Source organism: Carcharhinus amblyrhynchos, chromosome 33, assembly GCF_965287045.1.
Source record: "Carcharhinus amblyrhynchos chromosome 33, sCarAmb.v2.hapA, whole genome shotgun sequence".
Taxonomy (NCBI): Eukaryota; Metazoa; Chordata; class Chondrichthyes; order Carcharhiniformes; family Carcharhinidae; genus Carcharhinus; species Carcharhinus amblyrhynchos.
In genome coordinates, this window is record NC_137356.1 from 1,358,256 (window position 1) to 1,374,839 (window position 16,584).

The window sequence follows — 16,584 nt, forward strand, 5'->3', positions numbered from 1 at the left end:
CCCCTGGCTGCAGTACTCTGGACCTGCCTGGTATCAGTGTAGAAGAAGCCCATTTTAGGAGGTGTTCTTCCTATTATCCTGGCCAGAAAGGCTGTCCCAAGTTCAGGAGCGAGCTGTTGTGCTAACCTGAATCACCTTTCTACTGGGACACCCCAATGTGGTACTGCCCGAACCAGACACTGAACTGGAATCTCCAAAAGAGGCCAAAGTCCCAGTAAAACACCCCAATCGCCTGACAATCAGCCTAACCACTGTCCCTGGGTTTGAACAGCTGAGCCCCACCGGGATCCCCTGCCACCGCCCCATCCTCTTCCTCCCACTGAGTTACTCCCTCACTCACACGCCCTCTTCCTCCCACTGAGTTACTCCCTCCCTCCCTCCCTCACACACCCTCTTCCTCCCACTGAGTTACTCCCTCACTCCCTCCCTCACACACCCTCTTCCTCCCACTGAGTTACTCCCTCACTCCCTCCCTCACACACCCTCTTCCTCCCACTGAGTTACTCCCTCACTCCCTCCCTCACACACCCTCTTCCTCCCACTGAGTTACTCCCTCACTCCCTCCCTCACACACCCTCTTCCTCCCACTGAGTTACTCCCTCACTCCCTCCCTCACACACCCTCTTCCTCCCACTGAGTTACTCCCTCACACACCCTCCCACTGTTTAGTCCCTTACGCACCCAAACTCCCTCACAACATAGCTGGGGCCAAGCCAATGAACTGGACAAGAACAGCTCAACCCTATAACCCAATGAGCTGGCACTGGCAGAGTGAGTTCCCCACCATTCCCCTGCAGATAACCGAGTGCTTGACCATCACTCACCCCCCTGAGTATTAACCAGCCCACAAAACCACCAGCCCTTTAAAGGACATAAGAACATAAGAAATAGGATTTCATCAGCACTCGAACAGGCAGAGTTTGGAAACCAATTGCTTTGCTTATGCCTGACCCCCCGGTGGAGGAAATTCAGAAGTTTAACTCTAAACTACCTACCCAGGAAAGGACATTGTTCTCGCTGACACTTTAACCCAAATTTAAACCTGACAGGAAGGGGAATGCAGCTGGGAACTGCAATGTCCCTGTTAGCTGGCTGGCTGACATGCCCTGGTGAATGAGAGAATGAATGCATACTTATTTACTCCCCATTCTTCCATCATAAGATCACATAAAAGAAATAGGATTCATTATTGTTTCTGAGGACTGTGAGGGTATGTATATCTTACCCTGGGGAGTTTTTATTAAATACACATAGCTATTATCATGGCTGTCTCTAAAATGTTAAACACTGGAAAAATGACGTTTAAAAGGACTAAATCTACATCTATTGATGACCGCTGAACAAAAGCAGCATCTCATTGAGGGCTGCACAGGCTGAATACAAATACACCCGTACAAAGCCCATTACAGATCCACACTGACTCCGGGAGTTAGAACAAACCACCTTCCTCCCAGAGTGTGAAAGGGTGCGTGAGGGAGAGCGCGAGGTGAGGGGGTGAGTGTGAGGTGAGGGGGTGAGTGTGAGGTGAGGGGGTGAGTGTGAGGTGAGGGGGGGTGGGTGAGGTGAGGGGGTGAGTGTGAGGTGAGGGGGTGTGGGTGAGGTGAGGGGGGTGGGTGAGGTGAGGGGGGGTGGGTGAGGTGAGGGGGGGTGGGTGAGGTGAGGAGGGGTGTGTGAGGTGAGGGGGGTGAGTGTGAGGTGAGGGGGGGTGTGTGAGGTGAGGGGGGGTGTGTGAGGTGAGGGGGGGTGGGTGAGGTGAGGGGGGGTGGGTGAGGTGAGGGGGGGTGGGTGAGGTGAGGGGGTGAGTGTGAGGTGAGGGGGGTGAGTGTGAGGTGAGGGGGGTGAGTGTGAGGTGAGGGGGGTGGGTGAGGTGAGGGGGGTGTGTGAGGTGAGGGGGGGTGGGTGAGGTGAGGAGGGGTGGGTGAGGTGAGGGGGTGAGTGTGAGGTGAGGGGGTGAGGGTGAGGTGAGGGGGTGAGTGTGAGGTGAGGGGGGGGTGTGTGAGGTGAGGGGGTGAGTGTGAGGTGAGGGGGGGTGGGTGAGGGGGGGTGGGTGAGGTGAGGTGAGGGGGGGTGGGTGAGGTGAGGAGGGGTGGGTGAGGTGAGGGAGGGGTGGGTGAGGTGAGGGGGGGTGGGTGAGGTGAGGAGGGGTGGGTGAGGTGAGGGGGGGTGGGTGAGATGAGGGGGTGTGGGTGAGGTGAGGGGTGTGGGTGAGGTGAGGGGGGGGTGGGTGAGGTGAGGGGGGGGTGGGTGAGGTGAGGGGGGGTGGGTGAGGTGAGGAGGGGTGGGTGAGGGGGGGGTGGGTGAGGTGAGGGGGGTGTGGGTGAGGTGAGGGGGGTGTGGGTGAGGTGAGGGGGGGGTGGGTGAGGGGGGGGTGGGTGAGGTGAGGGGGGGGTGGGTGAGGTGAGGGGGGGGTGGGTGAGGTGAGGGGGGGGTGGGTGAGGTGAGGGGGGGGTGGGTGAGGTGAGGGGGGGTGGGTGAGGTGAGGGGGGGTGGGTGAGGTGAGGGGGTGTGGGTGAGGTGAGGGGTGTGGGTGAGGTGAGGGGGGGGTGGGTGAGGTGAGGGGGGGGTGGGTGAGGTGAGGGGGGGTGGGTGAGGTGAGGAGGGGTGGGTGAGGGGGGGGTGGGTGAGGTGAGGGGGGTGTGGGTGAGGTGAGGGGGGGGTGGGTGAGGGGGGGGTGGGTGAGGTGAGGGGGGGGTGGGTGAGGTGAGGGGTGTGGGTGAGGTGAGGGGGGTGTGGGTGAGGTGAGGGGGGGGTGGGTGAGGTGAGGGGGGGGTGGGTGAGGTGAGGGGGGGTGGGTGAGGGGGGGTGGGTGAGGTGAGGGGGGGTGGGTGAGGTGAGGGGGGGGTGGGTGAGGGGGGGTGCGTGAGGTGAGGGGGTGTGGGTGAGGTGAGGGGGGGTGGGTGAGGTGAGGGGGTGAGTGTGAGGTGAGGGGGGTGAGTGTGAGGTGAGGGGGGGTGGGTGAGGTGAGGGGGTGAGTGTGAGGTGAGGGGGGTGAGTGTGAGGTGAGGGGGGGTGTGTGAGGTGAGGGGGGGTGGGTGAGGTGAGGAGGGGTGGGTGAGGTGAGGGGGTGAGTGTGAGGTGAGGGGGTGAGTGTGAGGTGAGGGGGTGAGTGTGAGGTGAGGGGGTGAGTGTGAGGTGAGGGGGGGTGGGTGAGGTGAGGGGGGGTGGGTGAGGTGAGGGGGGGTGGGTGAGGGGGGTGTGGGTGAGGGGGGTGTGGGTGAGGTGAGGGGGGGTGGGTGAGGTGGGGTGGGTGAGGTGAGGGGGGGTGGGTGAGGTGGGGTGGGTGAGGTGAGGGGGGGGTGGGTGAGGTGAGGGGGGGTGGGTGAGGTGAGGGGGGGTGGGTGAGGTGAGGGGGGGGTGGGTGAGGGGGGGTGGGTGAGGTGGGGTGGGTGAGGTGAGGGGGTGTGGGTGAGGTGAGGGGGTGTGGGTGAGGTGGGGTGGGTGAGGTGAGGGGGGGTGGGTGAGGTGAGGGGGGTGGGTGAGGTGAGGGGGGATGGGTGAGGGGGGGTGGGTGAGGGGGGGTGGGTGAGGGGGTGTGGGTGAGGTGAGGGGGGGTGGGTGAGGTGAGGGGGGGTGGGTGAGGGGGGGTGGGTGAGGTGAGGGGGGGGTGGGTAAGGTGAGGGGGTGTGTGTGCAGGGGGGAATGTTGTGTGCCGGTGTGTGTGTGTGTGGGAGAGAGTGTTTGTACAGTGAGGGAGTGTGTCAGTAATGTGATGGGGAGTATTTGTGAGGAATGAATTGTCACTGGTGAGTAATTTTTTTTGCTCTTCCTCGATTTTTCTGCACAATCACCTGATTCATTTTCTGAAAACCTACCCCTCCCACAGTGACGTCCCCACATCCTGTCATCTGTGCAGAGAAACGTCCAACTCAACATTGGAAAGGCTGCTTTGAATTTTCCTTCAGCTCCCTGTGCTGGGTACACACAGGCTGAGTGTGACTGAGCCTGTCTGTCACTCCTCCATATGTGTCTGAGACACGGACTGGCACCCACACTCAGGAGTGCTGCCTTCCTAAACCCTATCTACTGGTTTTCATTCCTGCAGAGCCTTTCACAGCCTCTGCACATCCTCATGCACTTTACAACCAATCAAGCAGTGCTGAAGTGTAGTTTCTTATACAAAATGAGGGTCTGTGAGAGAGTGTGTGTGCATGAGGGAGTGCGTGCACCGGGAGTTTGTGCACATGGGTCTGCTTGCAGCCAATTTATGCACAGCAAGCTCCCACAAAAGAATGTGATGATGACCAGATAATTTGTCTCTGTGATATTTATTATGAGATAAAGATAGAACCATATAATAGAGCACAAAAAGAGGCCATTTGCCTTACTGTGTAAATGCAGAAACAGGGTAAGACATTCACAGGTTCCCAGGGTGAGTAGCCACACTGGTTGGTACAGATATTGAATCCACAATTTTGGCTTTATTAGCTTTATGCTCCAACCATCTGAGCTAACACAAATTGGCGAGGAGAACTGCCCTTTTCCTCTTCAAACAGTACCGTAATTTCTTCAACACTGCCTGAGGGAGCAGACAGAAGCCTCTGTTTAATATCTATTCCAAAAGACAGCATTCCCAACAGTGCAGCCCTCCTCAATATTACACGGAAACCTTCTCAAAGTCTCTCTGAAAGTCCACAGTATTCACTTCTCTCACTGATTCCATCTGCAGAGAACGACTTTCTGTTTCTACTCAATAAACTGCTTGTTAAATCTCTTTGAATGAATTCCATTGTTGTTTTTATTGAGGCACTAGATCTCCGAGAGTCAACTTTCACTTTGGACAAGGCTTGATTGACACTCACTGCCATCCTGTCCTCCCGTAGATAGCTGCTGTGAGGGGTTTCTGCCAGCATTCCCCTGCTGATGCCCTCATTTCTTTATTACACATCACTGCACCTCCATCTGTTATTCAGAATACTAAAGCTGATCGTTTCACTACTGAGTCTCTTGTATCTGCTACAGCATATTCGCTGAAAAGGAAGGAATGCCAACATTTTCTTTCCTAAGTTTCTAAGTTCTCCTTAAGGCTGCATAATCCTTACAGGATATATCCTGCCGGGACCAGGGTGTTCCACTACCTTCCCCAAGTATTCCTCCTTAATGAACAAACCCAAACAAGGAGCATCTGCAGTGTGTGGTGTGCGATACTACAGTGGATCCTGAGCCTAATGTTTTCACCCCGTGCTCTCTCACACACCATTCTCCAGGCTAACTTACCACTACCTCCTTCCCCCCATAACTGGTCCTACACTACAACAACACCTTGTATTTATATAGCACCTTTAATTAATAAAATATTCCAGGGTGCTTCACAGGAGCGATTATAAAACAAAGTATAATACCAAGCCACTTTAGGAGATTGTGGGTTAGATGACCAAAGCCTGTGTCAAGGAGATGGATTTTAAAGATGGTCTTAGAGTCTAAGTGATATGCCTAACAGTTACCACCTCTCCTGAGGCAATGTCACATCGGAAGCAATGTAAAAATGCAACATACTGTTGGAACAGTGTATGTCCTCTTTTTTGCTATTTCTGTTTAAACAAGTCACCGGGAATCACCCAATCCGTGTCAAACATCAGGAAATTTCAAAAGGCAAATTGTACCCGGGGTAAATCAAGTTTCCATCAAATTTAGTGGTTAGTTTAAAAATCATTGTGCTAGAAGCCCAATATACTACAGGATGAATTAACCACCATTTAGAGTTCGACTCAGTGTGCCTGTTAATCTTTGAAGAAAATTCAGCTGTTTTTTGGATGCAAGGACACTAAAGTGGTTAGCACTGCTGCCTCATTGCACCAGGGATCCGGGTTCGATTTTGGCTTTGGGTGACTGTGTGGAGTTGGCATGTTGTCCCCATGTCTGCATGGGTTTCCTTCAGGCACTCCAGTTTCCTCCCACACTTCAAAGATGTGCAGGTTAAGTGGATTAGCTATGGTAAATTGCCGTTTAGTGTCCAAAAATGTGTAGGTTAGGGAGAATTAATGGGGTCAATACATAGGGTTAGGGCCTGGGTAAAATGCTCTGTCATACAGTCAGTGCAGACTCAAAGCATAAGCAAAGTATAGGAACACAGGAACAGGCCCTTTGGCCCTCCAAGCCCATGCTGATCATGATGCCCTAACTAAAAAAAACCTGCCCTTACTCAGTATCCTTCTATTCTCTCCCTATTCATGTACCCGTCCAGATGTCTGTTAAACGTTGTTAATGTGCCTGCTTCACCACCTCCTCTGGCAGTATGTCCCAGGCACCCACCACTCTCTGCGTGAAAAACTTCCCCCACACATCTCCCTTAAACTTTCCCCTCTCACCTTGAATCTGTGCCCCCTTGTAATTGACACTTCCACCCTGGGAAAAAGCCTCTGACTATCCACTCCATCTATGCTTCTCATAATTTTGTAGACCTCTATCAGGTCTCCCCTCAGCCTCTGTCTTTTCAGTGAAAACAATCCTAGATTATTCAACCTCTCCTCACAGTCAACACCCTCGAGACCAGGCAGCAACCTGGTGAACCTTCTTTGCGCTCTCTCCAAAGCTTCCACATCTTTCTGATAGTGTGGTGACCAGAACTGCACACAATACTCTAAATGCAGCTTAGCCAAGGTTTTATAAAGCTGCAACATGATTTCCCAACTCCTGTATTTAATGCCCCAGACGATGAAGGAAGCATGCCCTATGCCTTCTTAGTCACCTTGGCCACCTGTTACCACTTTTGGGGAACTGTGAACCTGCACGCCCAGATCCCTCTGTATGTTAATGTTCCTAAGGGTTCTGCTGTTTACAGTATAATTTGCACCTGAATTTGATCCTCCAAAATGCATCACCTTGCATTTGTCCGGAGTAAACTCCATCTGCCATTTCTGTGCCCAAGTCTCTAATCTACCTATATCCTGTTACATCCTCTAACAATCCTCAGCACTATCAGCAAATTCATCAATCTTTATGTCATCCAAAAACTTACGAATCAGACCACCCACATTTTCCTCCAGATCATTTATATATATCACAAATAACAGGGGTCCCAGCACTGATCCCTGCAGAACACCATTAGCTATAGATCTCCATTCTGAAAACACCCTTTCACTGCTACTCTTTGTCTTCTATAACCAAGATGTGGGAATGCCGGCGTTGGACTGGCGTAAACACAGTAAAAAGTCTGACAACACCAGGTTTTAGTCCAACCGATTTATTTGATAATACTCACAAGCTTTCGAGGGGACTGCCCCTTCATCAGGTGAATGGAGAGTTCTGGCCTCAGACAGAGCATATAAAGCACAGACAGTTTACAGATTACTGATTAGAATGCGAATCCTTACACCTAACCTGCTGTTCAAGACCTGAAGTGGCTGACAATGTGAGTGGAAGGAGCACTGATCACAGGTTAAGGAGATGTGTATTGTCTCCAGACAGTACAGTAAGTGAGGTTTTGCAAACCCAGGCAAGTCACGGGGGTTACAGATAGTGCGACATGAACCCAAGATCCCTGTTGAGACCGTCCTCATGTGTGCGGAACTGGTCAGCGACTCTGCGCTGTCGTGTGTCGTGAAGGCCGCCTTGGAGAATGCTTACCCGAAGGTCAGAGGCTGAATGCCCGTGACCACTGAAGTGTTCGCCAACAGGAAGGGAACAGTCTTGCCTGGTGATTGTCGAGCGATGTTCATTCATCCGTTGTCGTAGCGTCTGCATGGTCTCCCCAATGTACCATGCTTCGGGACATCCTTTCTTGCAATGTATCAGGTAGACAATGTTGGCCAACATTGCCAAGTTCCGCACACATGAGGATGGTCTCAACAGGGATCTTGGGTTCATGTCGCACTATCTGTAACCCCCGTGACTTGCCTGGGTTTGCAAAACCTCACTTACTGTACTGTCTGGAGACAATACACATCTCTTTAACCTGTGCTCAGTGCTCCTTCCACTCACACTGTTGGCCACTTCAGGTCTTGAACAGCAGGTTAGGTGTAAGGATCACATTCTAACCAGTAATCTGTAAACTGTCTGTGCTTTATATGCTCTGTCTGAGGCCAGAACTCTCCATTCACCTGACGAAGAGGCAGTCCCCTCGAAAGCTTGTGAGTATTATCAAATAAATCGGTTGGACTAAAACCTGGTGTTGTCAGACTTTTTTCTATAACCAAGCCAGCTCTGTATCCATCTAGACAACCTACCCCAAATCCCATGTGATTTTAGTTTTTGTACCAGTCTGCCATGTGGGACCTTGTCAAACGCCTTACTAAACTCCATAGAAACTACATTCACAACCCTTACAATCTTCAATTATCTTTGTCATCTCTTCAAAAACTCACAAGTTGGTGAGACATGACCCATACAAAACCATCCTGCCTGTCACTAACTAGTCCATTTTCCTCCAAACATCCTGTCCCTCAGTATCTTCTCCAAAAGCTTCTCCACTACTGACATCAGGCTCACTGGCTATAATTTCCTGGGTTATCCCTGCTTCCTTTCTTGAACAAGATGGACTGAATGGCCTCCTTCTGCCCTGTTGGGATTCTATGATAATGGGCACGTTGTAGATTTTTTTTAAATAAGTGGCTATTAAATAGTACTGCAATATAACTAACTGCATTATTTTTTAAAGGTCATTTTCAGTCATTTGAAAACACATTACTGGTGGGTTATTAAGATGCTTCTTTTGGGTGGTGAAGCATCTTTCTGCTTGACTAAGATACCACTCTTACACATATCAAGGAATACTTTTTAAAGCAAAATCTTTGGAAATCACTACCCAGTTATGCTGGTTCATGGTAGATTTTATATTCAGCAATACACAAATTAGTTTAAGCAAATACTCCAGAAGCAAAAAGTACTTTACTAAAGCAGCAGACTTTTGTGCGTAATTTACACTTCGATCATTGACTCCACCCTAAGTGAAAACTCTCGGCCCGTATCTGTCCAGCTGTATGTGTCCAGCCGTACCTGTCCACCTGTATCTGTCCAGCCGTACCTGTCCACCTGTATCTGTCCAGCCCGTGTCTGTCCAGCCATATGTGTCCAGCTGTATCTGTCCTGGTCACATACGGCTGTACCTGTCCAGCCCGTGTCGGTCCAGCCCGTGTCGGTCCAGCTGTACCTGTCCAGCCCGTGTCTGTCCAGCCCGTGTCTGTCCAGCTGTAACTGACCAGCCCGTATCTGTCCAGCCTGTATCTGTGGAGCTGTACTCAGCGGATATTCAGGGAGAGTAAGTGACAGCAGTGGTGTTTAAATCAGGGGCACAATTATGATCTGACTCTTATGTATTATCCCCACATCTGGCATTTAGCCGTCACTTAGCTGGAAATGAATGGTTCAGACGTCACAGATGAATAAAAGGGGATAGGACAAAGTGACATCACTAACACAGCACACACCCTCCCGGAGCACTGCAAAAAGATGGAGCCAGTACTTCTAACCACTTCCAGCAGCTCAGCTGCCTTGGTCCTTACAAAAATCTGGCTGGATCAGCTGGATTCTGAAACGTAACTAAATCGCCATCCTGTGAATTTTCATCAGCAGCATGTCCCATCTGCTCTGCTCCCTTTCCTACTTCCAGAAATTCTGGGACCACCTAAGGTGCAAATTGTTCACCCCATTCAGGATTCAGGTACGTCAGCTCTGCCAGTCCGACAGCTCTCATGTATCTGCATTACTTGGCAGAACACTCGAGCACAGATGTGATTTTACCCTGTGAGTTAGTCAATCTCTACTCATCCTCCTGAAAACACTGGATCTTGCTGGGGGACAGATCAATGGGGTTCAGCCATATACCAGTTTCTTAACCAAATTTAAATGCTCAAGAGTGTGTGGGAAGGCTGATCAACCATACTGGGCGTCACAACCGAGTACCATCCCCTTCTGATCCTCATTTTCCTGCACAACCCTCTAGGAAGACTAGAAGGGCCCCCGAATAGAGACTGAGGCAGGGTGAAATCCTTGGATAAGGACTTGGGGGGGGAAGGGTTGGGGTGAAATCGCTGGGTAGAACTTTGAGGGGGGCATTAGGTCATTGTGTCATGGACCCTGTGAAATTAGAAAAGATCAAAGACTAGATTCTGGACCCTCTCAATCCGTACGGATCATATTCACGTTTTCCCACTGATCTGCTGCAACATTTTATGAAGATTCCATGAAAACGTCTTGTTCACACTAACTTTCATAGCATTTAACTCAGATTCAAGCTTTTTCTGCCATATCTGCACTAATCTAATATTTATTAACTTACATTTATTCCAGGAACATTGTGCATTTAAAAATGGAACTACTGGTTAATGATTGATTAGATAGAACTTGCTGCTCAAAAACAGGCCACTGAGGTCTGTGCTGGTGTTTAAACCAGACACAAATCTTCTCCCCCACCCTGGCTCCTTCATCCCATCCTATCAGCATCTCTGGCTCTTTATCACTTGTAGTTATCTAGCTTCCTTTTAAGTGTATCCATGCTGATTGCTTCATTGCTTCCTGTGGTAACAAGCTTCACATTCTGACCACTCTCTGTATAAAGCATTAATGAATTTAATATTCAGAATTGAGTTGGGGGAAAGCTGAAGGTAGGCCTTGAGATAACCTATAGTTTGGGATAGGAATAGGGTGAGAGATAAGAATAGGATAAGGTTGGGATTAAGGTGAAGATTATACTTTCGGAGGAGATTCACTGGAGAAGAGATTTGTAAACGATTTCCTCATGACATTTCTAATATCTACGTCTCATGAATATTTCACAAAATATTAAATAGCTAAATATGGACAGAATAAAAGTATTTGCCGCCGATTGAGTGTTTTCTCATTCGGTGTGTCCCACTGGCACTGAGCTCTCACTCAGTGTGATTTTCCAGCAGGGGTCTCCTGTCACTGCACCTAAAGAACTGTCTGCTCTAATCAGGTCAGATAATGGGTAAACCCACAGCAATCGACATCCCTGCAACTGCTACCTCAAGACCCAATGGAGCACTGAAGGTTTCAGCAGCTTGCTCTCCATCCACACACTCTGCTGCCTCTCCTGATGGCACTGACAGTTTCTGGTGTTCAATTCTACTGATGTTGGCTGGCTTCCATTGGGCAACTTACACAGACTGGAGAGGATTCCAGCTCAGCCCAATTCCACCGTTATGCAGTGACTCCTTACATTTACCTTCCATCAGGAACAGGGACTCTGGCTTATTTATCTTCTGTCTGAGGCAAGGGAGGGACACTGAACTCTTACACAGCATCTAAGTTAGCACAGACCATGGACTAAGTCTGGCAATGTTCTGTTCTGAGGAATCAGGACAGTCCCAGGCCATTATGGGAATGGACTATAGGCCTTTCTTCCTGTCATTCACAAGAATCTGTTGCTAAGATGACTGCTTGTGCTGTCTCTACACCTAAAAGAAATCAACTGTTAATCCTGTAAATGGATTGTGTAAATCAGATATCTTTTGAATGAAATGCAACCTGGTTCAGTCCAGAGCAGTGAATCTCTATCCGGGTTTTGCAATCAGCCATGCTACCTCTGATACCTCGAGACAGAGAGAGAGAAGTGAGTGAGTGCTGGGGAAGTTGATGGGTGGAAGTTCTCTTGGCGGTAAGCTGATATTGTGTATCCTCGCAGAGGCTTCTCAGATGTGACCGATGGTCTGACTCCCGTTGTGTCAGGACGGTGTTATGCATTTTTCCTTCAGTGAGGAAGACATCAAGAAACAACGATTCACCAAGACTCTTAGGTTTGTAGTCCCTCTGTGTTTACTGAACATTACATAGTATTTTGAGGGCAGAAGATGGTCATAGGAAATGGAAACAAACACCAGCTTTACCCTGGGGCAACAAGCACTCAAACACCAGCTCTACCCTGGGGGGGGGGGGGGGGGTAACAATCACTCAAACACCAGCTCTACCCTCGGGGGGGGGGGGGTAACAAGCACTCAAACACCAGCTCCAACCCTATGTCAGGCATTCAAACTTCAGCTTCATCTCTCGGTTTACAGACAGGGGATTATGAACATACAGCAAGGAGGGGAACACCGATAGGAAAGACAATCTTCAGTTGTGGGTGATGTTTTGATGTCAGTAGTGTGGCTGGAAGTCAGCAATGCTCTGGGTTTGGATTCTTGCCTATGTGCCATTGCTGGGAATGGCTCAGTCTTACATAAGCTGTGCCTGTGCACTTTCTACAGGCGTACGAAGCACTGATACACCCAGAGACTGCTCATTGTGAGCAGCTTATTCTCCTCACCAACTCCTGATCACCTACATGAGCTAATAGAGTGGCAACAAATCCTTCCATAGAGCAGCAGGAAAATCCAGTTATTAAACAATTCAATAGCTGCCAAACCAAAGAGAAGTACAGTTCAGAATATTGTGCCCAACAACCAGTGTTTTCAGTGGTACTGAGTCACACACCAGTTGACCTTCACTTGGATTTGTGGCCTGTCCAGCTGCCATAGCTGCGGTTTGATTGTCCCTCCTTAGTGATGAGTTTGGTTATTGAGCTGATTCTCAGACTGTAGTCTCAGACTTTCACAGTTACTGTTGTTCTGCACACTTGCATCTTTAATCTGATTGATTTTCTAAACTGGGTCAGCATGGTGGCAGAGTGCACAGCACTGCTGCTTCACAATGCCAGGCACCTGGGTTCCTATCCGGTCTGGACATCTGTCTGTGTGGAGTTTGCACATTCTCCCCATGTCTGCGTAGGTTTCCGCCGGGTGCTGCAGTTTCCATCCACAGCCCAAAGACGTGAAGGTTAGTGTTGGCCATGCAAAATTGCCCTTGAGTTTGTGAGTGTAGGTATGCTTGATGTGGTGCAGCTCCTCACAAGCTATAAGCCCCTGGCAACCTGTTCCAGGAATAATTAGCTATAGAAAAAGATGAGAGTCTGAACAATGCGCCATCAGATGTGGAAAGGTTGAGAGAGAGAGAGTCTAAACTGATTTTTACTAGACATTACCAATTACCAGAAAGGAACTTGGTATTGGAGTCAATCTCAGCTCCTGACCAATATTCTGTTGATCAATATCCTGCTCCTGATCAGTATCCAAATCCTGTCAATAATCCAGCTGCTGAATCAATACCAATTTCTGCTCACTATCTATGTGTTTATGTACATTATTTTGTGCCCTCCATGCAATGCTGTGACTGTGTGCTGATATAATAACTGCTTTACCTGGATTCATGCAGTCCAGAAGTGCAAAGAGAGAAATTAAATAGCAAGTGTAAGGATGCAAATTAGAATAAAGACAGGAGCAAATCTGGGCAATTATTGTTTATAAATTGTAGGAGGAACAGAAGACTGTAGAAACGAGACACGAGAAGAAATAGTAAACGAAACACAAGACTAACAGGGAGAGTGTGTCGGATACCGAATCAGAGTGAGAGGGAGACAGTGTAGAGTATTGAGTCAGAGTGAGAGGGAGAGTGTGTAGAGTATTGAATCAGAGTGAGAGGGAGAGAGTGTAGAGTATTGAATCAGAGTGAGAGGGAGAGAGTGTAGAGTATTGAATCAGAGTGAGAGGGAGAGTGTGTAGAGTATTGAATCAGAGTGAGAGGGAGAGAGTGTAGAGTATTGAATCAGAGTGAGAGGGAGAGAGTGTAGAGTATTGAATCAGAGTGAGAGGGAGAGAGTGTAGAGTATTGAATCAGAGTGAGAGGGAGAGAGTGTAGAGTATTGAATCAGAATGAGAGGGAGAGAGTGTAGAGTATTGAATCAGAATGAGAGGGAGAGAGTGTAGAGTATTGAATCAGAGTGAGAGGGAGAGAGTCTAGAGTATTGAATCAGAGTGAAAGGGAGAGAGTGTAGAGTATTGAATCAGAGTGAAAGGGAGAGAGTGTAGAGTATTGAATCAGAGTGAAAGGGAGAGAGTGTAGAGTATTGAATCAGAGTGAGAGGGAGAGTGTGTATCGAGTATTGAATCAGAGTGAGAGGGAGAGAGTGTAGAGTATTGAATCAGAGTGAGTTATTGGGTTAGGACTTTTCTATTGAATCAAACTTGATCCAATCCATGTGATAACTCTTGTCCATATTTCAAAACTGGCCAGAATTTTCCAGTCCCTTGAGTGACAGGCATAGCTGTGGGCAGGAGAGGAAGGTTCGGGCAGTGATGAAAAGCTCAATGCATTCTGTCTTGTACACGGCTAACCATTGACCCACAGAGCTTGGGAAAATGGACAATTCCTGACTCAATGTTAATTTGACATTATACAGTAAACGGCAGAACCTTTAAGAATATTGGTCGGCAAAGGGATCTGGGTGTACAGATACACCCAGGTGGAGAAGGTAGTCAAGAAGGGGTATTGAGTTTAAAAATTGGCAAGTCATGTTGCAGGTTTATAGAACCTTGGTTAGGCCGCACTTGTTCAATAGTGTTCAATTCTGGTCACCACGCTACCAGAAGGATGTGGAGGCTTTGGAGAGGGTACAGAAAAGATTTACCAGGATGTTGCCTGGTATGGAGGAGGGCATTAGCTATGAGGAGAGATTGGAGAAACTTGGTTTGTTCTCACTGGAGCGATGGAGGTTGAGAGGCAACGTGATAGAAATCTACAAGATTATGAGAGGCACGGACAGAGTGGATAGTCAGAGGCTTTTTCCCACGGTGGAAGAATCAATTACTTGGGGGCACAGATTTAAAGTGCGATGGGCAAGATTTAAAGGAGATCATAGAATCCTACAGTACAGAAAGAGGCCCTTCGGCCCATTGAGTCTGCACCGAACACAATCCCACCCAGGCCCTACCCCCATATCCCTGCTCATCCCTCTAACCTACACATTTCAGGACACTAAGGGGCAATTTTTAGCATGGCGAATCAACCTAACCCACACATCTTTGGACTGTGTGATGAAACTGGAGAACCTGTAGGAAACGCACGCAGACACGAGGAGAATGTGCAAACTCCACACAGACAGTGACCCGAGCCAGGAATCGAACCCAGGACCCTGGAGCTGTGAAGCAGCAGTGCTAACCATTGTGCTACCGTGCCGCCCATGATATATGAAGCAAATGTTTCACACGGAGTGGTGGGTGCCTGGAACTCGTTGCCGGGGGAGGTAGTGGAAGCGGATATGGCAGTGACTTTTAAGGAGCGTCTTGACAAATACATCAATAGCATGGGAATAAAGGGATATGGGCCCCAGAAGGGTAGGGAGTTTTAGTTAAGTTAAGGGTTGGATGGAGAGAAATTTGTTGAGTGTATTCAGGAGGAGTTCCTCATTCAGTATGTGGATGGCCCGACTAGAGACAGGGCAAAACCTGACCTCCCCTTGGGAAATAAGGAAGGGCAGGTGACAGAAGTGTTAGTGAGGGATCACTTTGGAACCAGTGACCATCATTCTATCAAAGTCCCAAAAGTTAATATTCTAAATTGGGGCAAGGACAATTTTGATGGCATCAGGTAGGAACTTTCAAAAGTTAAGTGGGGGAGTCTGTGGGAAGGAAAGTGGATGTCTGGTAAATGGCATGCTTTCAAAACTGTGTTGAGCAGGGTTTGGGGTAAACACATTCCTCTTAGAGTGAAGGGCAAGGCTGGCAGAAGTAGGGAACCCTGGATGACTCGGGATATTGAGGCCCAAGTCAAGAAGAAGAAAGAGGCACATGACATGCAGAGGCACCTGGGATCGTGAATCTCTTGAAGAGTATAGGGGGTGCAGGAGTAGAGTTAAGAGAGAAATCAGGAGGGCAAAAAGGGAACACAAAATTGTTTTGGCAGATAAGGCAAACGAGAATCCAAAGAGCTTCTACAATACATAAAGGGCAAAAGAGTAACAAGGGAGTCAGTAGAGCCTCTTGAGGATCAACAAGGTCATCTATGTGCGGATCCACAAGAGATGGGTGAGATCCTAAATAAATATTTCTCATCAGTATTTACTGTTGAGAAAAGCATGGATGTTAGGGAACTTGGGGAAATAAATAGTGATGTCTTGAGGAGTGTACATGTTACAGAGAAGGAGGTGCTGGAGTTCTTAAAGCGCATCAAGGTAGATAAATCTGCGGGATCTGATGAGGTATATCCCAGGACGTTGTGGGAGGCTAGGGAGGAAATTGTGGGTCCCCTAGCTGAGATGTTTGAATCATCGATAGTCACGGGTGAGGTACCTGAAGATTGGAGAGTGGCAAATGTTGTGCCTTTGTTTAAAAAGGGCTGCAGGGAAAAGCCTGGGAACTACAGGCCAGTGAGCCTCACATCTGTGGTGGGTAAATAGTTGGAAGGTATTTTGAGAGACAGGATCTACAGGCATTGAGAGATACAAGGACTGATTAGGGACAGTCAGCATGGCTTTGTGAGTGGAAAATCATGTCTCACAAATTTAACTGAGTTTTTTGAAGGGATAATCAAGAAGGTACCTGAAGGCAGTACAGTTGATGTTGTCTACATGGACTTTAGCAAGGCCTTTGACAAGGTACCACATGGTAGGTTGTTGCATAAACTTAAATCTCACAGGATCCAGGGTGAGGTATCTAAATGGATACAAAATCGGCTTCTTGACAGAAGCCAGAGGGTGGTTGTAGAAAGTTGTTTTTCAAACTGGAGGCCTGTGACCAGCGGTATGCCTCAGGGATCAGTGCTGGGTCCAGAGTTATCTGTCATTTATATTAATGATTTGGATGAGAATATAAGAGGCAT

At 48.8% G+C, this 16,584-nt stretch overlaps 1 protein-coding gene across 3 annotated transcripts in view; it reads left to right on the top strand.

Moving 5' to 3' along the window:
* The window catches only part of pde4a (phosphodiesterase 4A, cAMP-specific), a 349,369-nt gene that overhangs the window by 226,889 nt on the left and 105,896 nt on the right, over window positions 1-16,584 (top strand). Inside the window, exon 1 of one of the 3 annotated variants that reach the window (XM_080216650.1) lies at window positions 11,433-11,690. The exons of the other annotated variants lie outside the window; for them this stretch is intronic. Coding sequence (XP_080072776.1) covers window positions 11,632-11,690 — 59 coding nt within the window. The 5' untranslated portion in view covers window positions 11,433-11,631. Of the gene's footprint in view, window positions 1-11,432; window positions 11,691-16,584 lie in introns of those variants that run through there. 3 annotated transcript variants of the gene reach the window in all.